At 44.0% G+C, this 27,997-nt stretch overlaps 1 protein-coding gene across 4 annotated transcripts in view; it reads right to left on the bottom strand.

Moving 5' to 3' along the window:
* The window catches only part of LOC118514336 (semaphorin-2A-like), a 270,841-nt gene that overhangs the window by 45,190 nt on the left and 197,654 nt on the right, over positions 1-27,997 (bottom strand). For all 4 annotated transcript variants that reach the window (XM_036061148.1, XM_036061145.1, XM_036061146.1 and 1 more), the window contains exon 5: positions 24,710-24,778. In XM_036061148.1, coding sequence (XP_035917041.1) covers positions 24,710-24,778 — 69 coding nt within the window. The remainder of the gene's footprint in view (positions 1-24,709; positions 24,779-27,997) is intronic.

Below are 27,997 nucleotides of genomic sequence, written 5' to 3'. Positions count from 1 at the left end.
AGCGGCCGCCGTGCACCCGTGTCGTGGAAGGTGAAGCTCGTTGGAAGCAGCAAAACTTTCCAACAAATAATACCTCCCGCGGGAGACGTTCTTAGCAGGATAACTTTAATTGTGTGGCTGTGCGTTCAAGCGTGAATGGAAGCAGTACGGTCTAACGTATTGCAGCATTTGTTTTCAGAAGGAATAATAACATCATTTTGTTACTGCGGAACTACATATGAGCATAGCAAAGACTTCAAGGAACCCAAAGTAAACCGGATAAGTAATATAATTTACAAATAACACAGTGTAATGAGATAAGCCCACGAGAGCTTAATTAAAGCTAAACTAATAATACACGCGAAAAAGACACACTTAATCACGTTTAGTCATATTTGAGAATCACAATGAGTGAACTCCCCCGTCGCTTTCAATGGAATGATTAGTTGGTTAAGATAAATACCATTAACTATCCTCTTGGATCTCTCGACATGACTCACCCTACTGTAATTCTCCTTCTTCAGTGCACTTTCTTCTTTTGCACACAGAAATGGAGAAAGGAGCTCATCATTGTTTGTCTCTCACTCTCTCTCTATCCTCTCTTGACCCTTACAAACTATAAATGTGTGCCCTTTTAATCATACAGTGGACTGCAGGGGTGAGTAGATTCAATAAAAATCACAGTAAATCTATTAGTCAAACAAAACGCAGGGAAAAACGGTGGAACTAGGATCAATTTACAAAACGTCCATCTTGCCGTTCTGGGTCGGCGAACCACCGTAAGCACGACGAATGTCTCCCCAAGGGAAAGATTGGTCGCGCGCCGTTGTTGCCTTTTGTCGCATGTCCATAATTCTTTTACGTCCAGAGCCCGCCTCCAAATGTGCGAGTTTTCCTTTGATTTTCCCGCACAGCGGCACACAGCCAGACAGACAGACGGGCAGCGCCACTGGGCGAAAGATCCATTAAACCAATAATCATAAAAATCAGAATGAAGCTAATAACTGTCACGGACACTGCGATGATGCTAGGCGTTCGTGCTTCCGGGTTAGGGAAATGGCACCAATAGGGAAGGGCAAAACGGAAAATGCCTGCGAGCGTACGGAAGAGTGATACTTGTTTCCGCTTTTCTTACAAGTTTGGCCCGGGCTGGGTTATTCTAGCCCCGCATCTTGGACTGGCTCCACACAGGACAAACGTACATGTTTAACGCTTAGCATCCACACACTTCCCAAGTCGTCTGTGTATGTGTACGATTTTCTCATCCCGCCAATGATTGTTGTCATAATCATCAAAGGAATGCTAAATGGATAAAGGGAAGCAAGCAGTGCTGGATGATAATACCATAAAAGCATCAGGAAGGAGGTTACTTGGCCCGGGCCAAGGGATGTGATTGATGTGCGATGTGCAATGGCGCTTGCAAAGTCAATCTTGCCACGTTTTAGGTGATTGGGGTGAGCCTAATTGCAAAGCACACAACCGAGCAGCAGAACAAAGGGGAAACGGAAGCGTTTTTTTCAGCCGTTTTCCTTCTACTTTCGATTGAAATTCTCTCGTATCAGAAATGTTTGAGAAATTTAACCAAATACCGAAAAGTTTTATGGAAAGATGTAAAAAGGAGTGGAAAAAATGATAAAATTAGAACATACGAGACATAAATAAGCAACTAGTGAGATCGAACAGATTCTTGGAAATCAAAACACCTTAGGGCGTTTCCCAAAGAACCACAACAACGTCCACACAAAAGAAGCCAATAATTTTCTGAATACTCCTTCTTTGTACCTGACATGCGGTCACATTGCTCCGTGAAGAAACTTCAATTGTTCCCAGCGAAAGCAATAAAACTTTTCTGATAGTTGCTCTTCGAAATGCAATCAGCTGCCTGTTCAACCATCAAACACACAAGCTCGGTGAAACAACACCGGCGAACGAGTGGCAATGTCGAACGATGCTAGAGGAAGAAGCTGCTGAAACTAATAATAAAAACCGCCCGGCTGCTCAAATTTATTTCCATCATTTATCAGATTGTTTATATTTCCAAAAAGGCGGTTCGGTTATTGCGGAAGAAAGTTCCCGAACCAACGGTGGTAGCTGCGAGCGATCGTTTTCCCGGATACAATCTTCCTCCTGCGGTGCAACACTTGTGGGTTTTTTTTAGATGGAATCGTTTCAGGTGAGCTAGGGCAATAAAAAAGATGGAGAGGTGAATTGTTGCACCCCGTTGGTTAGATTGTTGGTGGAAATTCGTACAGTACAAAGGTACGATGTCCGCACCTTCAACAGGCGACTCTTGCGAAGGTATATTTTTTCCCAATACTTCGGTACGATTATTACGTACGATAAATCACAGTGCCCTCGTTTCGATATTGGTTGGCCTGTGGTGATCGTCACACGTTGGGTTGAAATTACGGGAAGCTATGGTCCACTGTGCATGCTAGATTCCAAATAATAATATCACTGAAGGAAATGGGTATTTTGATTTTTCGAAAAGGGTTACTAAGTACTAATATCGAGCCGATCGATTTTTGAATTCAAACTGAATTAATACCTCTTTACGTTCGACTGACGGCTAGCAATATCCGCCCAGACTACTAACAAAATCCTTCATCCAAGTGCATGCATTATTCAACAAGGCCCACTACAAAATGACGAGAAATTACAGTAAGCAGCAAACACTGCTTCCCCAAAAATAGCTACACAACTTTATCGATGCGAACAAGCGCTATGTTTGTCACGGCGGAAAAATTTTGTTCCACAAAAAGAACCTTTCCGCCGCCTTTCGATTTTTCATTCGCTATCGCTCTTTGGAGAACCTTAAGCCCAACACAAACGATACAAACCGACCGACGGGGCTAAACATGAAATAGCACTAATGGATTAATTCGTTCGTCAATTATTTCGTTCGCAAAAAAAACGGCTACCCACCATCCATTGCACGTCCGACACAACCTGTCTGATTGGTGGTGGAAACGGAAACAATTTTACCGCGGAAAGCTCGGCGCATACGTTCATGCTCTGCCCGAATGGGTGAAAGTTTCGAACAATGAATGCTCTAAAACCTCTTTCTCGAACAGGTTAGCTGCCTACTGAACGGTCGGTAAGGACGGACAAGTTTTACAACCAATCCTTCAAATACGATGTGAGCCGTGGTTGTGGAGAGTCTTTTAGGGATCTGATATAGGGAAAACATGAAGGGGAGAGAACCGCGAGAAGTTACTTCAGGCTGAGATTAAAGGCAGGGGATTGGAAGTAGCCTTTTTGAAAGTATTAAGAGTAAATTAGTGGTTTTATTTGTGTGTAAGTGTGGTTCTACAACATGGCCGATCTAGTTTCAACTCTCGATTAAACCGACTTACCCATTAGCACCTTGGTGATCTCAAAAATATTCTAATGTCAATCATTATTTCTGTCAAATCATTTCTATTTCCTGGAGAAGATCTTATGAAGAAAATATATATTTATTTATTTATTTATAATTCCAGTATTACGGCATGACGCCGTATTGTCAACACCGCATGTGTTGACGATTACAAATTGAAGAAAATATATATTCGCATATAAAATACCCAAGATTTTAGCTGATTCCTTAAGCGTATTATATGCCTTATTTTTGAATACAATCATACGAAAATCAAACACCATTTAATTTAAATTTTTTGTGCTAAAAACATATGTGCCATCCTCCATCTACCACCGTAAAATTTTTCTTCAAACGCCTTGAAACCTTCAAAGTAAGGTGCGAATCATATGTCGTTTCTGTGTTATTTTTCGGTAACAAACCAACAATTTCACTCCAAAAAGAGATCTTTGCGTTGCATTTTCTTGCTTCGAAAATCTCGGTTGGTTTTTTTTTTTGTACGACTCATAATTAATTTTTCAAAGCTGATCATCAGCTCATACCTGGAATGGTATTATGAGGAAGAGGTTTATTTTTGGGAATCATTTACAATTATTCCTAGCAGCCGAAGGCTCAATCACCCGGTTAATAAATTTCTTGTTAAATTGTACAACATATAAAATATTAAAAAAAATCGTTTGTAACACATCACTTTTCATTTGAACTATTTCCGCCTAAAACGATCTGACCACTTTTGCAGCTTGATTGAAACGGCGCCAGAAGCAAACAGGACAAACGTTACACCAAATCAATCCTGTTTAGCAACACATGTAAATGAAACATTGAAAAAACAAACTTACACACACACACACATATCATCCACCTTCGGGGGAAAAAAAAATCTTTCACACCATGCAACTTCCAACATTGCACACACACAGACACCGCTTTTGGTGCGATTTATACACACTTCCCTGGAGCATTGACATGTCGTCGATGCAACAACACACCCAAGGATGGGAGATTCTGGAGAGCGCAAAGAAAAAAAAAATGGCAGCCTGAACACACACGAGTTCTGACTGTGAATTGGTTGAGTTATTGCTTCCGGAAATTGGAAACTCGGGGCGAGCACAACACACACACACACTGCGACTCCCGAGATCAACATGCATGCATCAACTGTTTATGATGGTTATTAAACTTTTCCTGCTGATACGCTTGTCCCTTCGCTGCTGGCTGGTGCTTGCTATCACCGTGTCCTTCTCGCGAGCGAAATCCAATTGGATAAGGCCATGTGTTTGGGGACAGGTAACGTAGCTGGTGCAAACACACTTTTCTGTTACTGTTGGTGAGATTATTTATCGTTGTCGAGGTGTTTGTTAAAAATATATCAACAATTCGGAAGCTTTTCACAGCTGCGTGGACATGGAACTGGAGTCGGGAAGTTTCAAGCATAAACTCCTCGGGAGCTACACTACACCGATCTGCTTCTGGTGTGTCTGGTTGAGTGACTTTTTCCCAATTTTTAATAAGCTTCTCGTGCGCTCGCTTAGAAACTTGTGCGAAGTCAGATGAAAAGTGTTGTTCGCTAACAATTTCCACACATCAAGCGCTCTGCATGAGACGCATGGCCGTCCGACAAGCAGTGAGGAAAATCAGTCGATGTGGAAAAATCACATAAGTGAACAAGTTTTTCGCACAACACATATTCTAACGAGTTCAAGCCTTTCGCTTGACGATACTTTCTTTAGCGTCAAATTTTAACCGACATTATCGAGCACACATTGATTGCAATCGACAGCGGGAAGAATGGTGCCGCATTGTCTTCCGTACCGAGCAGCCACCCGAGCAGCACACGCTTACTTTGAAAGAAAATTTTTGACAGTTCCGGTGCCTGCAGAGAAAGTGTGTGTGTGTGTGTGTGGCGTGGAAAATGCCACCCAGGAAAAAGCGTTCGCCAATTTACCACAACTTTTTGACATGTTTCACCCACCATCAACTAACGGTTGGTTGGTTGGTTGGTTGGTTTCCATTGTTTTTCCACCGACCGACACAAACTTCTCGACGAGACACGCAACAACAATATAATACGCATCATCACCCTCGCGCCTGCATCCAATCCATTCTTCCACTTGCCGGAGCTGCAGGAAAAGTTGTGTCGAACAAGTTTAGCTTAGCGTAAGTGAGTGCACGTGGCATTCCAGGAAGTTGTGCAGTCGGCCGGGACCGGAAAAACTCGGCTATTCCTGACGGATGCCAGAAGTATCAACATCATAATTTGCCAGTCCTCTCCCCGGCCCAAACTATTCCTGACGCGTGCTGTTGCGAGAAGCTGAAGAGGAACATTATGGCATTCAGTAGTAGTTTTCCACTTGCAGCGCTGTTGTGTACTATGCAACACACTTTTTTGAACCCATCTTTCTTACAGTTTCTACATAGTTGCAAGCGCTTTTTTATAACATGAAAACGGGGGAAAACAAATTTTCCACCCATCTTTTTCGCTTCAAAGCGAAATAAAAAGTGATCGATCCGGAGTAAATTTCTTTTATAGGAAAATCGGAAAAAAGTTGACTGCCCGTCTCTACTTCACTCTCGGAAAATCGCCACAATTACCCACCCGATGTAGCCGGTTCATTAAACACGCAAAAGCAGCATTAGCACATGATAATGCTAATGTTTTAAAGAAACAAGGGGGCAGGCAAACCAACATTGGCGCAATATCCCTTTGGTCGTTTTTCCAATCCAATAATAGGCGAGACATTTACCACCACTTTTCTCCACATTCGAACACCGTCTGGGAAATGCAAAGCTGGTGCAGCGAACCCAATGGGGGGCGAACCTTGGTTCGGGTAGTGTGTGCAGCATACAGTGTTTACCGATACGCTCTCGTTTGGCTGACTGAGTTGGGGTTTGTAGTAAGCAGCGATTCCGACCGTGGTGGGTTTAATGTCTTTTTAAAAGTATGATATTAAGAAAGGCATACCCCTGCGCATTCTACCTCTTTCTTTTTTAAGGGTGGGTGATTTAGTTATGCTTAACCACGAGAACGGAATATAATCATTATTTCATTTCCTATGCGGTACGATAATGTCGGCGAAAGGGTTCATGACCGGAATGCATGTAATGAACAATTGGATTTTATAACATAAGAATAACTTCCCCCTCGTTGTGGCATTCTTCGTGGAATTGTTGGTGACGTGTTTAGATTTACTTTAAAATATTCACACAATTTTATAACAATGTTGATAGCTTCCTATTTGAATTTCCTTTGGCTTGAAAGTCCTAGTCACTGATAGAAACTGCTCCATAGTTTGACAAATGTCTGTTTAAACGTAAAATGCTTCTTTATTCAAGACCTCATAAGCCCTATAGCATGTAAATCATTTGGGCGTTCATATCTGGAAGCTTTTGCTCGTATAAAGATGTCCTTTGTCTCCTTCTGGATAGTTTGTTTGCCCTCCCGATATGTGTAATGCACTTGAGCATCGGCTGTACGTGCATCAATTTTCTACACTCCCTACGGAACACATGCACATAGGTTTTTGCCATGACCTATCGGTATGCATATGGAGTAGAAGCGTGATCGATCGAGGACGGTTTTCCCTCACAAAAAGTGCCCCGGGGGCGAATCGATTGAAAGACAATCCCGCATTTGCTTGGCCCAGGGTATCTGATCTGATTCAGCAGCTGAGAAAGGGGATTGTTATCACAGCAAAATCCCTCGAGTTAAACAATCCGTTTCGCCGGCGCTCGGAAAGAAGATTCGCAAACGCTTACTCGCACAACAGCTGCTGAATGGCAAAAGTCAATCATAAGCCACGAAAAATGCACGTGTTTCGTCTCGTCGTCGTCGCGGGGTATCGATAAAATATAAAAGCTGGCAACAAATGGAACAACCCGAAAAAAGGAACCCGATTAAAGCCCGGTCTCGTTTTTCTCTATCCGACCGGGGGGTTTTATCTCCGCATCGGAACGCACCCGGGATGATGGGTGGAAAATCCGTACGAGAGTGAAGCCCCGTCACGGCCGTGCAAGAAATGGAACACCGTCTATCAAAGCCGGCCATCGCATCGCAGTACGTGAAGAAATTGTGTGAATCTTCCGAGGACAACATCATCGTCAAACGTCAATTTTGGCGCTGAGATTTACCGATGGGATTTATCCCTTTTACTCGGAATGGAGCAAACAGTGGCCAAGATGGGAGAATAAAGTACGGATTGATTCGTTCGTCGGGATGCATGCACCAGTTGAAATTCGTTGGTCGGAACTTAAAACAAACCGACTCCAATAAACCCTTTCCGAGCGAACGGTTGGGTACACGGTCCCTTCGAGATGCTTGACTAGTTTCACATTTTTAACTTGGTTTCTATGAAGATCCTGAAGGTTGGAGTAATTGTAATATCACATGTTAGAATAAAGGCAAATCTGGAAGAATAGAGCCAAACCAAGCACACCAAACGAAGGAATGGATCGATCGGTGCAAAAAGAGGGAATCGTCAAGGTGACATCCGGCGGTATATCAACTCAAGCCCGTCTCTCGAGAGTCACGAACCGGTGTGACCTTTCCACACTTTTATAAAACTTTACCCTATCCTCAAAAGTCTACTACCTCGTGACAGACTCTGCACGATTAAGGAGCGTTGCAAAAGATTATGCAAATCGCACGAGTGACAGTCGGGATAAGTAGAAGAGACGCAACGAGGATGCCGTGCCAGGCAGACAATCGATTAAGGCTTTGCATCTGTCTTGCGCTTGTACCCAAGGACATACCCACCCGAGACGGACAAAGGTTGAAACGTCTCTTCAGCAAGGAGACATGGCCGCTTCATATCTTTCAAATTCCTTAACAATATTCCTACCATCATCGTCTCGGATCGGATTTTTTGTGTTGCTGCTCTGTAAGGGGTTTGTGTTTTAGTGAAAGAGCACGTTCCTAAACGAATTCACCAGGGTCGGTCCGAGACTAGATCGCGAAAGTACATTTATGGAAATGGATAAGAAAGAGGGGCGAAAAAAGCGCTGAGAGTGAAACCATCTTAAGAGAGACAGTAATTATTTCGATTCATTGCGCTCGGTAACTGAGTGACATCAGAAGAAACGAAGCAACGTCCAGCAATGAGGCTGTAACGTCTTGGGAGGTAAGATTTTTATCGTTTGCAGTCGCTGCAAGGTGACACTAGACACGATGTCTGATGTGAGAAGTGAGAGAACGAGCTGTCTGAAGTGTTCGCGTTTTTTGCCCTTGATTTCAACACTGTCCGGCAGAAGAAACGATAAGTGGGAAACATTAGTACAGTTAGTACAGTGCTGCTTTAACTTTGAATAACTGTCCCATTTGCGTGAATTCTTGGTTCTGAAGCCATTTTTGAATATTCTATCCCATAAGAGATCGACTTGATAATCCATCAGTCCCGCGTACGTTTCTATACATAAATGAAGTAATTTGACGCACCAGACAAAGCACGGAAATTCTTCAAGAAGACAAGACGATTAACAATCTTGAGAAAAGGCTAGAGTTGATAAACAATTGCGCACTTTTAGCATTTGTTATAATGTCAAACGTGTTCTAGACGCTTGATGAATAACCACTGCATACTCACGGCAGGGCTCACAATTTATGAACCATGGTTCTTTTAATCAACGTTCCCAAGACGTCCACAATCTCCAGTAAGCTCTTGGCCTCTGTTGGGGGGAGTGGGCGTCGGCAAAAAGAATATCTTCATCAAAAAACCTCGATTATAAAATGCCTTCGCTAATGAAGTAGAAACTTTACAAAAGATGCTCTCGCCCAGCCACTCCTCCGGCTTCACTCGAAAAACTGATCAAAACAATCAAAGAAACCATACATCTCGGGCAATAGCGAGCATTCATTTTCGTGTGCACTCGAAGGAGCATAATTCCACACCCAACAGGGCCAATTTGTGGTCAGGGCGGATGCCGAGTCCCTATAGTGCCCTGGAAGCTCGCTGGATATTAGGCTGAAGATTCTACAGCATTTTTGGCTTGTGCTGCCTGTCTGTTTGCCTGAAGATGCGCAAATTAGTTAGCAAAATTGGAATGAGATGAAGCTGAAAAGTTTTCGGTACGGAAAAAACCCCCGTACGGATTCTTCCGTGTGAAGCAAAGGCTCTTAATGTTATGCTGATACCTTATGGCGCTTGCCCAAGCAAGATGGACCTATTTGAGCAAAAACAATTTCGTGTTTGTTAAACGGTTTCTGTGTATGTGAGGAACATTTTGACCCACGTTCTCTCGACGAAATAGCTTGAGATTAAGAATTTGTTCTGTGGCGGCACTCTTTTATCTTTCTGTTACGGTTGGGGCGCATAAAAAGGTGTTCCTCCCATCGAGCGATTCTACCATATGTGCCTGGAAAACCACTTAGACGAGAATAAATTGAAAAATTTCATAATTAACTTCTTGCTGTCATGATTGCTGCTGCCTGAGCTAATCGGCTCAGCAAGGGAGTTTGGCAAAAGATTCCACACAACTTTTGGGGGAAAAAGTTTGGCAAAAGAATTCTCTCCGTGCGGCATAAACGTGCCCTTCCCGGATCGCTCGGAGCGCATAGGAATTGGATGATGATTTGCCGTAGCCTCCCAGAGTTAGGTTCGCTTGTAGGGTGCTTTTGCTAGTCAAAAAATTTGAAGCAAAATTAACTATACCTGGAAGCCAAGCGCGTGTGTGTGAGAGATCAGAAGGAAATTGGCTCCATAACTTGAGCTATGCACTCATCGCTCTGGCGACGTCTCCTGTTAAACTCTCCTAATCAGGTACGCTTGGTTGATAATTGCTAAATCCCCATACAGTTTCTGCATGGAGTTGGCTCACTTCAAGAATTTTTCCTTGGTTATGATATGACTTGAAAGGAGTTGCAACAACCCGGATCTCTCTTCAGGCACTAGAGAAGTCTATTTTCACCCTCGGAAAATGAAGGCATCTAGAAGTACAAAATTCTTTGTTTGAAGAAGTGTAACTCAAACACACTGCCTTTGCGGGACCAAAACGCTCGGTGCAATGTGTCAGTGTACAACTGGGGTTTGAGTCCAATCCTGGTGCCCAGAGGAAGCCCTCTCTGCCCCATCACGGCAACAGCAAAAGATCACACAATAAAGTACAAACAAAATTACCACCCTCTTCCTGCTAGCGGGAGCAGCTTTTCCCACTTGCCGCGTTGATGTAGTCGCGGAATGTATCGAAGTGAATCCGCGCCAGGGAGAGCTTGTGTATTTAGCTGTCATATGGGTGCTTGTTTTGAAGCTGCCGTAATACAGAGAACACCCCCCTCCCCTTCAACTCTGCTGCTCACACTTTGCGAAGGGGGAGACCACCGACCACCGAGGAGAGTTCTTTCGATGGGAAAATGTAATTTATCACAGCGCAAATTGATGGCTTAAGGGTAGAAGCGTACAAGCCTATACGATGTGTTGGCGCGGAAGATGCGGCAAAGTGCTTCGCCCGAGGAGGCCTCGTGGATCTTTACGTAATCATGAAATTACTTTATAAGCTCTTCTGCTTTGCACGTTCACTGCCGGCCCGTGGTGGTAGGTGCGTGCGTGTGTTGACATGCGTGTTCATGTGGGAGAAATGGGGCTCCGAAGAGAAGCCAGATCGGTGTGTATTCTTAATGCCAGTTTATGGAATTTCGCGCAATTTCTAGCGGCTCGAACCATCAGAAAGATGGATTCCTGCTCTTGATTTTATCTTTTATTTAAGCACAGCCAAATCCCTTCCATTTTCTGCAATCATGTTGAGCGTTTTTTATTTTTGGTGATAAAGATTCTTAGAACGCGATGAAACAGTAGCTGACTGAATGTCAATTGTACTATGGAAGATAACATTTCGTGTACTTGGAGTATACTTTGAGTTTGAAGGCCTGTTTCAGAGGAAACATATAAGCTATTTATAGAAGAGCCTCTTTAGTTAATTAGCTGAATGTCCATTAACGCAAAGCCTTTCCATAACTACGCTGAAAACTATCCCCCTCGAATCATTCAGGATAACTAATGTCTACTATTTGTCGACTGTTTAGCACGCTTCAAAAGCGTTCAATGATATTAAACGTAAACATTTTCCTTTTCCACGGGGGTCCACCACCTAAAATCAATCCTTCAACTACCCGCTAGGGCTAGGCGAACACAGTTTTGATGAAGTGGACACTCGAGACCCTGCATGGAGCGAAACCAGCCCACCGATAGGGTGAAAATGCCCCATTATTTGTGACATTTGTGTACCACCTTTTATGCTTGGCGATCATTTACCTGAGCGGTTGTTGTGCCGTTCTACTCCTCACAATCGGGTACGGTAAGGTCCCCCGTTGATCGTGTGCATAATTTCCACATCCACTTTCAACCGAGTGAGTGTGTGTGTGTGTGTGAGGTGGGGGTTCACGCAATCGACCCTTGGCGGCACACACTTTCGCCACGAACTCCACACGGAAGAGCATTAATTTGGGCGCATTAGGCATTGGTGGAGAAGAATGGCGAGGCGCACCGCGATGTAAGTGATTTTAATTGGATTGAATTGCTGATATGATAAGCACCACCGGGCTGGCTGGTTGGCTGTGCTACCGTTATCGTGCTGTTTTTGTGGGCGATATTTTCCACCCAGTCGGTGATATGTGCATGTTGAGTAATGGGTTTTTAAATATAACCGTTTTGGATTACTGATATACGATAAAGGGGGGAAAATGTTTTGCAAAACAAAACAAATAAGATCTTTTTTATCAACATGATAGTAATTTTGGAGGGTTGTGTTATTAACCCTTATAAGGAACTCAACTTAAATTATGATATACAATGAAAGGGGGTTGAGTCGACAACAGTAACATTGAACTCATTGTCGGCCATTTTAAAGAATTTTCGCTGTATCTTTTTCCTGATTATTCATTCAATGTTGATCAATATTGACTTTAGCAAACATTATTACAATGTTTAACGGACCTTTGTGCAGAGTTACTCCATAACGATTTCGATGACCCTTGTGACATGTAACTCTAGCTTTATTTTATCTCTAATCCTACCTTCACATACTAACGACAATGTATCAACAATGTGCACAACATAAAAATCACGAACGAAAGCTACTCCTCGCATCACTGTGCTCGAGAGAGTGTTTGTGCTGTACTGTTTTACTTTATTTTTAAATCGTTTCATCTGCAACAATCCTTTCATGTGTTGTTTGTACGACGTCGTGTAGCTGCTGCCGAGTCCTTTGAGTTCAAGGGTAAACGGTAGGGGCGGCTCGCGCTGTCGACAAAAAAAAATGTTGTTTGTACCTTGGTGAAACTAATTTCAAAGCCACAATCCACTTCAATCCTCGGCAATCCACACACCAACACAACACTCTCACATACATATATGTAAGGACTAAACAGCTAGAGCTAAGACCTTGGCCTCGTCTGCGCGTGCATCCAAGACAAACAACTAGCCATTCTCAAGCTGCCTGCGCTTCTAACGCCATCGGGAGGTGGAAAACGAAACGCTTGTTTTCTTGCTTTAGTCACGAAAGAATATGTTTGAGAAACATCATTACAAAAAAAAAAAAGCGTTGCCGTCTCAGGAACTTTATTGCAAAAAGCTCTCCATAAACGCCATCACACTAAACCGTCATGCTGCATTACTTATCGCTCTAATCCTCTCACTAATGATTAATGCTTCTGCCGATACCTGGTTTCGAACAGATTTTCTATTGTATTTATTTATCCAAAAAAAAAAAAAAATGACACTCTATTTCGATAATCTTTTATCGTTCCCTCGACCAAGGTCAAACCCGGAACAAAAGTGATCGAAAAGTGATCATTCTTCAGAGCTTTTGTTTGCTAAAACGCTTTGTTTGTTTCTTTCCGGCGAAACATTTCCCACACAAACAACCACCATCTTCACTTGCGGGGAAGTTTTTCACCACTTGAGCCGCCGTGTTTTCTGTCGTGTCATTCAAAGTGATAGGACACGACAACCAACCAACCCGCAAAAAAAAGAACACCATCATCATCGTTTGATCATGTGCGCGAGATGCTTCGGAAGCATTCGACGGAAGTAAAGTTTCATTTCATCTTTCCATTCATGGCCGTGCATGTATATATTGGCCTAGCGAAGGAATTTCATATACTTTCACCCGAATATTCGTTTGCCGAATAGTCGTCGCGAATATATGTGTGCGCGCGTTTCATGTGGGGGGGGGGGGGGGGGCGATGTAGGAGCGAACACTTTTCGAACATTTTGAAAACAATGAAGCAAACGAAAAACGAAAAAAAAAGCCAGCCAGCCACTAGAATAGAATGAAACGGAAGCAAAAGGATCAACTTTTTGCGGGCAATTTGTAGATGAGTCAGCGCAATTTTCCCACACACACACACACACACACACACACACGTCACCCGTATCTCGGGCAGCAACTTTTCTTCAAAGGCGAATTCTTTTCGCCCACCCATTGTTCTGGAGCGAACCCGCGCAAGATGGAACATATTGGGCTCTCCCTGTTGTTCTTGATATGCTGTCGTTTGGTTGCGTTTTTCTTTAGCTTTGTTTTGAGGGGGACGAAGCGTAAGAATATCACCCCTTTTTTCCCCAACCCACCATCGATCGAAAGGGGGAAACGCGCACGAGAGAGATAAAACAAAATAACGGACGCAGCACTCAAAATGAGTTCTCAATGCTTGTTTTTTTTTACCTCAATATGCCCCCACTCAAAACCGACCAACGATCGGCAGGCAAGCAAGGGCGGCATTCTTCGGATGTGTGGCGTTCCCCATCACTGTACGCCAAGCCGATGGCGGGGGAAAACCGGGTTCCCGTGAGCTGGCATGCTTGGCAAAGCTGGCGTGGTGCGTGTCTTGAAAACTAAACCAATTTCCGCAGGAGTGCGTACCAATTTCGGAAAAACGGTCGTGGCACAACAAAACATGCACACGATGCGTGTTTCCACTCAGAAGCTATTGCCGGTGTTGGTATGCGTGTGTGTGTGTGTGTGGGTTTTTTTGATGATCGTGACTGGTTCGTGTGCGTGCGTAGCGTTTTTCCTCCAGTCCACCCTTTCCAACACGACCGTTATCCTCCGTTACCCGATGATGATTCGCTTAGAATGCATCAACATTCCCAGGACCAGGTCCAGCACATTCCCACTTTAGCCCACCGGTTCCCGCCAGTCATGCTAGTAAATTGATTTTTACTTCTGTAACAACGGTGGGCCTAAATTTGAATTTTTACCAATCGTTCTAACGGTCCACCGCACCCGTGGTGTAGAAAAATTGGCTTCATTGGTATTTGCGGGAAGAATGTTAGCAATAACCGGACGCGAGCCTACGTGTTTTTTCTTTCGGGAAACTTTCCTTTATGAGGTTTGCATAAAACGGCGCGGTGGCACCTGACTTGAGAGAACAAAACGTGCTCCGAAGCTAAGGGCCGCGCGGCTTTTTATTGTGAGCACATCAGCGAAAAGGCTAGGTTCGATGCTTGCGGAAAACTAACCGAAGCTTTACGCTGTCAGCAAATCAGCTTCACCAGACAGATACTCTGGCCGTGCTTCACACCACCGATCCTTAACGTCCTAAATGGTGGTTTCCTTATGAATTCCTCGCACACGCACACGCACGTAAACGTATCCAAATCGAACGATTATGATCACGTTCTGCAGAGCAAACAGGAGTTTGCAGCACCTTAACACTCATTGAGGCATAAATTTCAATCACCTAATGCATGTCTGCGACCTTTTCTACCGACCACGCCGAAACACTGCCACAGAGGAGCTTTGATATGATCCTCAGGAGAAAATCGGATGCGCACACACACACAGGCACACATTTGAATGTATTCCAATGTATGTGTTGAAATGTGTATTTCAATTATGAAGGGTTAATTTGCATACCACCGACACATAACTCGGCTTCCCAAGGACACACACACACAAACACAGCAACACAGTCGGAACACTTGTCTCCCGAAATAGTGTGGTGGAGGTTCTGGCTCGGCCAATCCACACCAATCGTACCCAAGAATGTTGAATGTTTTCAGCACAGATTTTCAAATTAATTTCCATTTGGAATCAATTGTCGATTGCAATAAATTGTGCACCTACCATCTTACGGTGGTAAGGTTGGGGAACGTGATTCAGTTCCCCAGTGTATAATCGCCCAACCGAACAACAGTCGACAATTCGACAATTGATCTTAATTGCATTGATATTTTAATGCAAACGCTTAATGCAACAATGTGCTCATCGGTTGCATTGAACCGCATCAAATTGGAGTAAGTAATTGTTACGAATTCGGATGATGCCACAATACACTTGGAAGAAGCTCGATCATTTGGGAATAAGGGTCTTAATAAGATGCTTTATACATATTTTTGAGACTTGGAATGGATCTTAAGTTTGCAAAGCTTCATTAGGGGAAAGGTAAGGTCACTAGTTATTAGATGGTTCAGAAGGGAGGATTCAAGAGAAGTGAATAAAGGACCATCAACAATTTCTCAAGAAACTCTTGAAGAAACTCGATCTTTGCAAGCTTTTAAAAGATCATATTAAGCTATTTGACCTGGCCTTAATTACGGAGTATAAAAGAGAGATATAAAGGTAAAAGGATACAACCTCGTGGGGTCTTAAGAATAATGTTTTTGTCTTCCTTTGCTTCCATTTCCCATAGCTAAATAATTATTCCTCTGTGTAGTGGGTCCTCCGATGAGATGAGATATGTTGGCGACTGGCGCCAATATCACTTCACCTCCTGAATGTCCTGAAGAACTTACCGTAACATAATTCTATGTACCATTTACACAAATTAAAACCAAATGAACATTCGGAAAACCAACTATTGATACCAACCACCGCACCAGTACATCATCGTTCGAAATGATGCTCAAAGCTGCATCATACAAAACCCAACCAAAAAACAGCTGGGAAAACTAGAACGAAACACAGAAAACACATTTCCGCTACATGGAATCAGTTTCGCATTTACTTGCTCGTCGGCATTAAAACAACACAAATTATGTTCAAAACATGGCTCTGCACACAGCAGTCCCATGAATAAAGTAACAACATTTCATCCCTATCACGAGAATGAAGAATACACACCACCTTCTCCCGTGCATCACTTTTTTTCCCCCACCCGTTGCAATAGATTTCATGGGTTCGGAAACGTGTGCAACCACAGTTTCGGTTGTGTGGTGCAATTGTAACTAGCTTCGAGTTGTTTTTAAGCTATAGTTGGGTGTCTGAGGGTGTACAGCGGCATTGCTTTCCTTTCATCATCATTCGCCGAGTGGGTCCGATTTACATTTGCATCAAACACACTCCCGCTTTGCTGGCTGTGTCGACCGTGTGCGTGCCAGAGCTCTTTTTTTATTCTTTTCCACCGTTGTCTCCGATCCCACAAGTGGCAATTTTGGGGTGCTATTTGTAATGGTCCAAATTTAAAAACCGACTGGCCGCCCCCCCATAGCCGACTACACGTCCAATAGCCACGAGGCACTTTTACACATTGCCCAACAAAAAACCCCCACGCTGCTCGTTTGGTTTGCGCGAGCTCCATTGACCTACATCCGAATTTATTTATGCTCCCGTGCACAAATGTGCAACGTTGCATCCATGCATATACGATGCGAATGCACACACACACACACAAACGGGGGAGGATCTGCATCAGGCAGCCAGCCATTTTACTATCGGAGTGGAATAATTAAAATATTTTGCAAATTTGCATTCCCCCCCCCCACACACACACGCACATGTATGTGTGGGTGGGTGGACAGACACACACACACACACATACACAGATGGTTTTTATTTCGCAACAGAGGTGCAAAAAGGCTGCAGTGTGAGCAAATACAAACAGTTTACATTTCTCAGCGGCAGATAGTGCAACTGGTAGTGCAAAAAAAGGAGGACAAAACGGGTAAGTTATGAGATTTTTATGTATCTTTCATGGAACTATTTAAAAGTGTGCTGTTCACTAGCGCAAGAATGTAAATGAGAAAGTGCAGGGAGATATTTAACCGAAATCAGTACAAAGCGAACAAAGAAACAAGGTAATTATATGTGTAAAAAGACTAACAAAATGTAACAAAACATTGCTCAAAAGAATAAAACACTCAAATTAGTAGAACAAAGCAGAAAAGTTTGACCAGGTTGCCTCATTGGCCGTAATTATAGCCAAACGCTTTTTCTGTAGGCGAGTATTATTGGATGCTCATTAAAACAACAGGATAAACAGGTTCACACAATTAGTGGCGAAAGTTCTGAAGCACAAGATCAACAACAATTTTCCACCGGAAGCTTTCCTTTTTCTAGGTTCTGCTGCACTGGAATGTTTTAAACAACACCCGCCCGATTCAGTGCAAATTCCTAATCAACAAGGGTTGACATGGGGTGGTTAGCCACATGGAAGCAAAAGGTACCGGTATCACCAATCAAGCCCAAGGATTGCCCCTGTTTTTAGGCGTTAAACTTCATGAAAAACTCCTGCGTTACCTCAAATTTGTAACATTATCTGCAAGCAAACCAGCACACATACTTGATGGAACAGTTGTTGTTTTCTTCTGAGGAATAGTTCATCCACTGTACGCTCTGGTCAACGGAACACAGGCACCGGTGGGGTAAATTGTTTAATGGAACAACACCGTCACCGCGCCCGTACGGCGTCGTGTAGTAACTCAACATTGATTTGCTTTTAAAATCCTCTTAAAATTTTAACCCTACCTGCCTGCCTGCTTGCTGCCACCGAACCCAAAAAGGGCGCAGTTTGAAACTTCCCCACATACTTTACCGGTGTGTTTTTCGGCAAAAAAATGCTTCAACAATGTACTTTAGGACATCAGGCAGGACACTACATGCTGGTGGCGTTTTTATTTCGAGTTTTTTCTACTACAGGCTCTAAACTATCGAATACTTCGGTGACCGCAGAGAAGTTAGTAAGCATTGAATATTTATGGAGTTGCAAATCAGATTGTCCGAGCTGCAAATTGTTTCAGCTCGATCGCGTCCAACTCATGTATGCGAGTGTTGTCAGACTCGCAAATAGATCTACGGGTAGTAAGTATGAATGTTTGGTTAGTTTGGTACGAATAGTCCACGTTCTAAAGGCATCGAGCACTACGTACGGTGATTAAAAATTTAAATCAAGTACGAATCATTGCACTTTACCATGTGGATGAGGGCGCGCGGGTGGTTCGACACACATCCACACACAGCGCGGCTCAATGTTGACAGGGAGAATGAACGTGTCAAAGTTTTAATCAATTCATGCATCTGACCGACAGACATCGTGAAGAAGTGTAAAGCTTACCGGCGAATGGTTGGAAAATGTTACCACCACCAGATGGGTAATGTGGCCAGTGGAGCAGCAGCAGTAATGTGGCCAACAAAACCTTGCTCAGAGGGAAAGGCAAATAGAAATCAGCATGAGAGTGATTTCTTCCTGCACAGCATCACCATCAGATACTGAGTGCTTCATGGAAGATACGGTGTAGTAGTACATGAATCCTTTTCTTGAAACCCAGGGAGATCTTATATTCGAAACACACACACACGCTCATGAATGTCCGAGGCAACAGTTATTAACGCCAATGAATTTTAATGAGACCTTCCTTCTGTAACCGAAAAGGGGCAATGGACGACATTCGCTCTCAGCAAATATCACCGTACCCCGCCACCGGCCGGGTTTTGATGGAGAAGACTCTGGCCGACTTGAGCAGTGCATTTAGTGCCCAGTAAGATCCTTGACCACAATCATGGCTAATACACTTCACAGCCCACAGCATGATACACTTGAGTGGGCTGGCTGTCTTTCGGTAAGGGATGGGGGGTTGGATATCAACTACTGTGTGGTACGGCTGGATAATACTTTGATGACCATCAGCCCCGAACGAGTGTGTCTGTAAAGATGCTCCTGTCGGTTGTTATTGTACCGTGTGTACCCCATGTCCGTAGAGACTTGAGGTTGAAGGATAATTTTAGCAACGGGGGCGGCTGTATGACTGAGCGTATTCTTATCTAGCGGAGTTGCGTTGAATTATTTACGACATCGTGTAAGATATGAGCGTGTTTGTCTGTCCCGCTATGAGGTGATGATGATGAGTGAGGGATGCATTTGGATGGTTATTGGTAGTGAAGACATTTTGGGTTGTCATTCCGAGATGTCCCAAGAGTAAATGGTTGGGTACAGCATTACGAGACCTAGATGAATTTCTTGCAGCGCAAATAGTGGACATCATCCTTCAATAATGGACGATAATTTAGGTTGTACAAATGTTGACCAACCGGTGGACCTAAGTCTAGATTTTGAATCGGCGACAGAGAACGATCAAATTTTTGGAATCAAAGAGCGATTTATGAGAGATTTGTTGGGTGTTTATTCTATCCTTTAAGGATCAGACAGCGCTGTCTGCAGGCAAACACTTGATAAATATCTGGCAGCATTCGACTATTGGTTTTTAGATGGAATTTATATTGGAATATTTTCTATATTCTTCTACTCATAAAATAAAATGAATCTCAAGTTTTTGCACCCTAGGAACCCCTAGGACATAAAAATAAACTTCAATATTTACACCCGTGCCAAGTCACAAGGGGTGTCCCACCAGCCATGATTAGCTGATCGTTACTGCAACATTAAAACCCCTGCCACATAATGATTGCTCTAAATAACTCATCATTTGTAATCGTCTTGTCCAATATCCAACGCCCCCTATTCCGAGCTGCTTCTTCAATTCTTCCCTGTGTGGCCTGGCCTTCGCACCTTACCAACCCATAGTAAAATCGATCAACCGCAAAAAGCATAACACAGAAGGAGAGCGACTTCATTCAGCGAATAAAAAGTGTTATTTTGTTTCTTATACTTGCGTGTCCCTATGTTCGCCAGCAGAGCGACCCTCAGCACCGACAACCGGAGGACAAATCTCACTCCACACCGGAGAAGGACGCCACTGGCAGCGGCGTTGGGTAATTTATGTTCAACGTGATTAACTTTTGCCCGATAGACACCCTCGTGCTCCCGTTCTCACTCTCACTCTCTTGCTTGCTTATCGGGAAATAATTTTCAATTTAGTAGTTCATAAATTTGCTAAAACCCATCCTCCGACGCAACCATTCACCGAAGGGCAGAGTCGCGTTCCATTAGTCAACCCTCACGATACACCGCAGACTGCTTGCGGTACGGGGGTTTACCCGCGAGCCACTTGCCCAGTTTGCGCCATCGTCGTCGTACACGTCACTGTTCATTTAGTGGGGCACGATTTATGTGATAAGTTTGAGTAGTCTTCGGCAAAGCCAAAAAAAAAAAAACGACTTCCAGGTTTCCTGAGTCGAAGTTGTGGGCAAGCAAGCACTGCCGAAGGAAACAAATTGTTCGATACAGTTGAGAAAGCGGCTTCACTTTGGGTACATGGATGGCTTAAAAATCGAGACGCAACGCCTCGACACACAGTGGTAAATGATTTTCATGGGCAAAGTTTGGCATCGATACACAGCCGCTTTATTTCACTTCATCCGGTCCGGTTTAATGTCCGGGCGGAATTTCTGATCGAACGTCACCGCGCCATAAAATGGTTGGCCAGAGAGAATTGACAGTTTTCCGGAGTGTGTATGTATAAAAAACAACTCTGAAACTTTGACTACATTTCCGTTCCTATCGAAATTGAGCATTCATTCTCTTACAACTAACAACTGACCGATCACCCCCTTCTTTAGTGGTGAATTTTGCATTCATCTACATAAAACTTAACGACCAGATTAAACAAAGTCCTTTGCCGGGGACCAGGGACGTGGCTAAAGTTCGCAACAATATCGTACAGGACATCATACATCACCCGTCATCGAGTAAACCCGCCCACACACACACACAGACACACACATCCTCTGTCCGGCTTTGCGGGAACTCCGACCAGACCGGAAATGGGCAACGAAAACTCGATAGCGTCACAATGACTGACTTTTGTGAGCACCCCGAACGGAATTGGTGCTGGATGCTGGTTTACAGATTTGCCAAGTTCGAAAATTTCCCAACCCCGACCAAACCGTTTCCGATTCAAATTTGTATGAAAATCAGAACCGTCGTGTCCGTTAACAAGCTGGACGAGGAGCGGATAAGGGATGGACAAGGCATGATAAGAGCGAAGACGGAATAAGACTGAACAACAAAAATCTGCTGACCAAGAGCGTGATTTGGCTCGGAGAGTTTGGACGTCAATATAGTCTCCACCCAACAATCGACAATGGGCAATCGGCCATCCGGCGCTCCCCCGAATGCTTTTCCAATGGACAAATATCGTCACAAGCATTTTCCCATTTGCCACCCATAAAGATGACTAGAGCTAGATATCGTTCCCCATCCCCACAGTGCCAAATGCCCCAGCGCTGCACTATGAATCAAGATCGGATAACAGAAGAAATACATATGTCACGCATGCATAAGCAGGGATAGGGAAATAGGGCGAGCCGATGAGAAAAGATGACTCATGCCGGAAGTGAGCGGAACCGGAAGCGAATCGATCGGTGATAGTAAAAGCCGAAATAAAGAATGCTTTATGTGTCTGTTTGCCATTTAGAACAATACCACACAGAGAGCGAGGGAGAGATTCGAATGGCCATGTGAGTTGCATTCGAATGTGGACAACTGTGGTTTAAATTGGATGTCGTTTTGAAGATTTCTCCATCGTTTACAAAGAGGATACACAATCGGCACTTTATGTGTTGTTAAAGGATTAAAAGGGATATCGTTGCCTTGCGGAAACCTCCGTTATCCGCTTGAACGTTGTAATGCAGCTTAAAATTCAATTCACAGCCTTGTTTTTCCATCCAGGACATTGCTCAACCTGAAGAAACGTTAATGTATTATGCTCCAACGTGAAGCGCCATAAACCACGCAGGAGCTGTCCCAATGCGCGAATTTAACCGCATTACCAAAGACCAAGATGTGCTGTGTCGTCGTGCTCCGATTGGTCACAAATGTCTTCTCCCGTTCTGTGTCCAGATTTGGATACCACCAGGCGTCATCGTCACCTTCAAAAGGGCAGGGATTCTCTATGCACCGCTCCTAGACTGCAGAACCAGTCGACCGTATCATGCAGGCGGTATATACCTTACGCATGTCTTGTGAGAAATGTGGTATTTACGAACAGGCACATAAATTAGCACACATCGTACCATAAATTCCACGAGACAATTGAGTAAATATTTTAACTTTCCGTGTCGCAACTCGGGTGCGCCCGCTTCCGTGCGTTATGCTGCTCAGCGTCGGTTATTACCAGCATGATTTTCAGATTTCATCCATCTCTTATCTCACTCCAGTTGGCTTGGTAATGGAGGGGTGGGAGGGTTTGTGAAGCTGCAGGATGGGAAATTATCGCCCCAGGATTCAATGAGGGGAACGGGATTCACCGTACTATGGAAGGATAGGATTAGGGATGGAGAACCGAACCGAGCGTCAAGAACCACACCACACGATGGATGCGTGTAGATGCGTGCGAAGGTGCCACACTTACTTCCGGGAGAGGTTTTAGGTAAGGAATAGATTGGCAAGAACGTATGCACCTTTGCGTGATAGAAGTGAAAAATTGATTGAAGCAAGGCAAGCATGGCATAACATTTGCCCTAGGACTACGACGAGTTTCCTCCGATAGCAAAGGGGTCTTCAGTGGGCCTGAGAGAGCACATTTACATACTATCCTTCAAATCACGCTTTAAGAGACCAGCAACGTCTGACTCGTTAGAACGCAATCCTGAAGTCGTCCGCTTTAGCTGAGATTCTTTCAAGTTCTTAACTTCAAGAGTGTCCTTCGTCCACTCTAAGCCGGGATTGCTTTAAGCAACTGCAACAATCTTCAAGTGAGCGAGGAGAAAGTTTTGCTGGAAATTTATACTTATCCCATCGTTTCACCGCTTCGCTGCTCCATAACTAGTTTGTTTTGTGAAACAATCGGACTCCGACCCCTTCCTGGCCGCTCCAGTTTTAAAAAGTACAATTGATGAGGTACATGTCGGAAGGCTCAAGCGCTTCCTGCCAGCAGGCTATGTACAGTTTTCTACGTTCCCCCTCGGCTGTAGCAGACTCCCACCCCCTTCGAGACGAGGCTATGTGTTTCGAAGAATTATTCCTTTCGCACCTATACACCTATTAAGAAGTTTCTGGACTTGCTTCTCCATCGTTAACTGTCTCGCTTTTCCGTCCGTCGAACGTCGGTCTTACAGGTGACCCTTGCGTCTGTGTATTTGGGGAAAAGGAAAAAGTTCAGGTCGTTTTTTAACCAGAATTTCCCTTCCGTCCATACCGTTAAAGGCAACTGAGGGTAGGAACTTTCCCTCGGCCCCGGCTCGAGACATTCCATTCAAGACGTTTTGTGGTCGGTCGGTGGAGATCACGGTGGGCCATACAACGCACATAACGCCCATTCACAGATAAAGTTCAACATCTGCTTGTTCTTCTTGGAACGTTCCTGCAGGCTCAACAAGCGGGGAGCACAACACTTTGAATCTTTTCCCTTTTTCCAACCCCCTTGGATGCCCACTCGGTAGTAAGATAAATGGTCGACAGATTGCAATTTATTTGCTCTGGTGCACTGATTTAAAGTGCGAAGAGTGCGCGTACCACACCAAAGAACAAAAGTCAGCACTGTCGGAGAGCATACTTCTTCCCGTTACAATTTGGGGGACGAGAGGTTAGTGGAAAGGAACGGGGTCGATTTTCTAAAAAAAAGTAGTACTCGTACTCTCCCTTCAAGTATCGGGTCTAGCGGAGATAGACAGACGACACTCAAGACAACCGGATGATACAATGGTAGAAAGTTTATCTTCAGCCGACACAGAAGCTGGCCGGGGACCATTTTCCGAACCGGGAAATGCAACAAGAGCTACCCGATGGTACAGACGCTCTCCAAAACGAAGGCTAAATAATGGGGAAACGTGTCGTTTTTTTTCGCTTCTTGTCTTTACAGAACTGTGTGGTGTCTGTCCGGTTAGTGATGTGTTTTTTTCTTTGACTCTCTCCTTTGTTCAGTGCTATTAACATGTTTAACAATGCGAAGGAACATGCATCATGTAGATGAGATACTGTCTGGGTATAATGCTTCCGTTTTTTCGAAGCTGAAGCATTTCAATTATTTATCAGTGTCTGCTATCGTAGGTCCTATTTTCTGAAGAAAAATGTGGGCTTACATGAAACAGGGCGGGAGAAAAATGTAATGTTTCATGATTGAGCATTTTTGGGGATTTTTTTTTTATATTGAAGACGAGATACTAGATCTCTTCTAATATCCTAAAAAAACTATGAATTCTTAACTATAAAGCTCGAAACTCTCCAATTTTGAAATAATAAGCCAATTTATGATGAAGAATAATGTTCGAAACCGATTGCGGATATCCCAAGCAACCATCATATACATTTCTTCAAAACTTCGCACTTACCTCGCTTTTGCCTTTCGAGACGCAGTTGCGTATGTCTGAGCTGGTCGGGTCCAGCACGATAGTGTCCCGCTGAAATGAGAAAGAGAAAGGAAAGACGTTGTTCATTAAAGTTGTTCGATGTTGTTGTTTTTTTCTCTTTCCTATTTCACACACTAATTGCGTAATTGCGAATGGTTGTACACTGTAGCGGAAGATCCCGGAGACCCATCGTCTCGCGAGACCTGCCGATGATGCTCGACTGCTTAAACCCTCATAATCCCTCTATCCTGGCATCCATCATTACGGGATAATCTCTCGAGGGACACGGCGACCCAGGGCGGCAAGGAGTCCGGGCACAGACAACACCAACTACCGGGGACAGATTAAAGAACGATGTCATCGCTAATTAACGGCTAACGAAGATGAACTGTTTACCGACGGCAAACAAACAAACAGACTAATAGCAAATGGTCACCTGTCTGCCACGCTTCATTCACCCGGCCACCACCCCATCCCATCCGTCGTACACGCTTAACTTCAAGTGAAGGGCAATTACCGAGAATCGGGAATTGTTTCCCCATGGTTGCACGGTGGGCAGATAATGACAACATCCGGGAAAACCCGAAGGATATGCTTCATTATTTAATCACATGCAATCCGCCACGAACGGGTCCCGGTGGTGTCTTCTTCAGTAAAAGACACCAGCAGTTTAATTGAAACCACCGGGAATGAAATTCTTATCAAAGCTGATCAACAAACCACCAGGAAAAAAAAGACGTCGATTTTCGTTTTACGCCATCACCACACCCCAAATGTCAAATGTGATTGAAGGATTAGATTTTACGTTGGACTTCGCTTTAGCATTTGTCCAACCAATTGGCGTATTGGCATTTAGAAACGGACAGCCGTTAACGTGTCTCGCTCCTCTAATCACTAGATGTTGCATTTTTATGGTGGTTGCTGCAGTGCTTTGATCGGTAATATCGATTCCGGCAACGTACCGACCAACAGTTCTAGGGCGCTGCCACACCAATCTACATGCTTCGTGCATAATTGACAGGTAATTTACAATAAATCAAGGAACCTAATTAAATTTTAAAACTCACTCTAGCGTAGTACCACTCAAGGCAACCAACCATCGTCATCATCATCACCGAAACCGAAAAACTTTAACGTTTTTCGCCAGCTCGCGTCCTAGAACGCAAAGACGAGCGCATTTTCTTCGCACCGGCTCGTTAAGGCTCAGGCTGGTGCATACGCTCGGTTGAATCGACCCGCGGGGGGACGGGATGGGACCGGAGGAAAAAAGGTAAAATTCTTCCCATCCACAACCAAGGCCGTAAAGGGTTGCTTTTGTGGAATGAAAATGGTATTTTAGTAAAATGCCAATCGGAAAATCAAAAACCCACAGGGGTCGCGCTCGCTCCGGAACCTTCCAGACACTGCGCCAGATCGGGAGGGCAGGGAAAAGGTAAAGAAAACTCGTGCATGGAGCTGTGTGTATGTGTGTGCTCTCATGCCAAAAGATCTTTCGCGACATTTCCATGGCACGTTTTTCCGTTTTGCCGCGACGCGTTATGATTATGGGTCTCGCTGTCGTGAGACCGAACACCGACTACAGCAAGCGCCAGTTGGGAAAGGATATCGCGTTTGCTAATTTGTTCCACATCGATAGCTTGTGCGCACACGGACGTAAGCGATGATGATAATGAGTTGGTGCCGATGGGTCGACCCGAACGAGCGGTCCGAGAAGGATATTTTGTCCCCAAAATGGCGGAACGTGATAAATAGAGCCTTTCAGGTTCACGTTAGGGTTTTTAAGGGGTAACAAGGGTGTGTGATGAGTTGCTTTAGAGTTTTGCTAAAAATGAAGCGGAAATTTACGGTACGGTGGTAATAGGGGAAAATTCGATTTAACAGTGCCAGATGGGATAAGGGAAAGGGAATTATTTATCCCCGAAACTAAATTTATTGGCAGTGTGTGAAATTGACTTACACATGGAAACAATAGACGAAGTCATCTTTACTTCCCCAACCGATTTGTGTGATTATCTGTTAATTAAGTAACAAGTTCAATTATAAATAGACAATTTAATTTACAAGTCTATTTTATTCATTTAATTTTAACACCGAAACACAAGTAAGAATAAAAAATCCTTTCGACCATATAAGGAGCAGATAATGTGTGCTTCAGATTGCCTACCTTCAGGCGTTTTATTTTATTTCATTAATGTCATTCGCATTACAATACATTTCATGTTGAGGGAAAATAAATTGCTTTCATCATTTATAAACTCTATTTACTTCCAATACATCAAGAAGTGTTCTTTTTTGTTCCGATGTGTAAATCAAATGTCACGTCAAGAAACACACTGTAAAGTGTAATGTATTTCCTCGAGGACATTTTTCACCGAAACTCTCCCTCCTGCGTTCAAATAAGCGGCTTTTGGTCGGCTAAAGATCATCAACACTGGGGAAAAGCAGTAATCATCACACCCTTAAGGACCCTCCGATTGTCCCACGACTTACAATGGCATACGAAAACAAATCACACTGACCCTGCTGCTGCTGCTGCTGCAGCCGGCCCCCGTTATGTGCGTTTCCAATAGGCAGCCGCTGATTTATCTACTAAATTTATTCCAACTTTTGGGACCGTCAATTCCAGCGGCCCGGGCTGTCGGCAGCGATCGAAAAGTAGAGATTTAATTAAAATCTTACACCCACCCTTCGACCATTCCGGGGGTTTTCTCAGTTCCCACCCTACCAAGACACTCCCCGAAACACCAAATGAAAACAACAATTCGATAATTCCCAAATAAAAATACTTTCACTCTGGGATTCGCGCCATTTGTTGTGCCGTGGCCGTAAGAGCTTGTTCTTCCCACCGGTCCGGGGTGAGGGGACCTGTAATAGAGGCACATGGCCCGTATGCTACCACCGGCGAAAACCGCACTGTTTTCCCCCTGCTGTTGCTTATCCAGCGCAAACCGAACCGAACCGAGAATACTTTATTAAAAGTTTTTACAAATGCTGACACTAATTAAAATCGTGTTCTTTTCCGAACTTCCAACTGCCAGCTGCTTTTCGTACTGCAGCTTCTTCAGTTCAGTTGAGGTTTGAGGGAAGCGTGAGGGCGAATGTTTTCCCCGAGGGCGTTTGGCATTTTCATTTGCAGGCGGATTTCATATCTCCCTCCCTCGTGGTAAGTGCCCCTTCCCAGTCGCCTTCTTCCAAGAGGTACATTTGTGTTGAATATTTATTCGCGATTAGAAATTAGGAATTTTTGTGTTCGTACACATCTCCGTACCA

Source organism: Anopheles stephensi, chromosome 3, assembly GCF_013141755.1.
Source record: "Anopheles stephensi strain Indian chromosome 3, UCI_ANSTEP_V1.0, whole genome shotgun sequence".
Classification (NCBI taxonomy): domain Eukaryota; kingdom Metazoa; phylum Arthropoda; class Insecta; order Diptera; family Culicidae; genus Anopheles; species Anopheles stephensi.
Note: the sequence above shows the minus strand (reverse complement) of the source record. Positions and strands in the feature narration are given on the sequence as shown.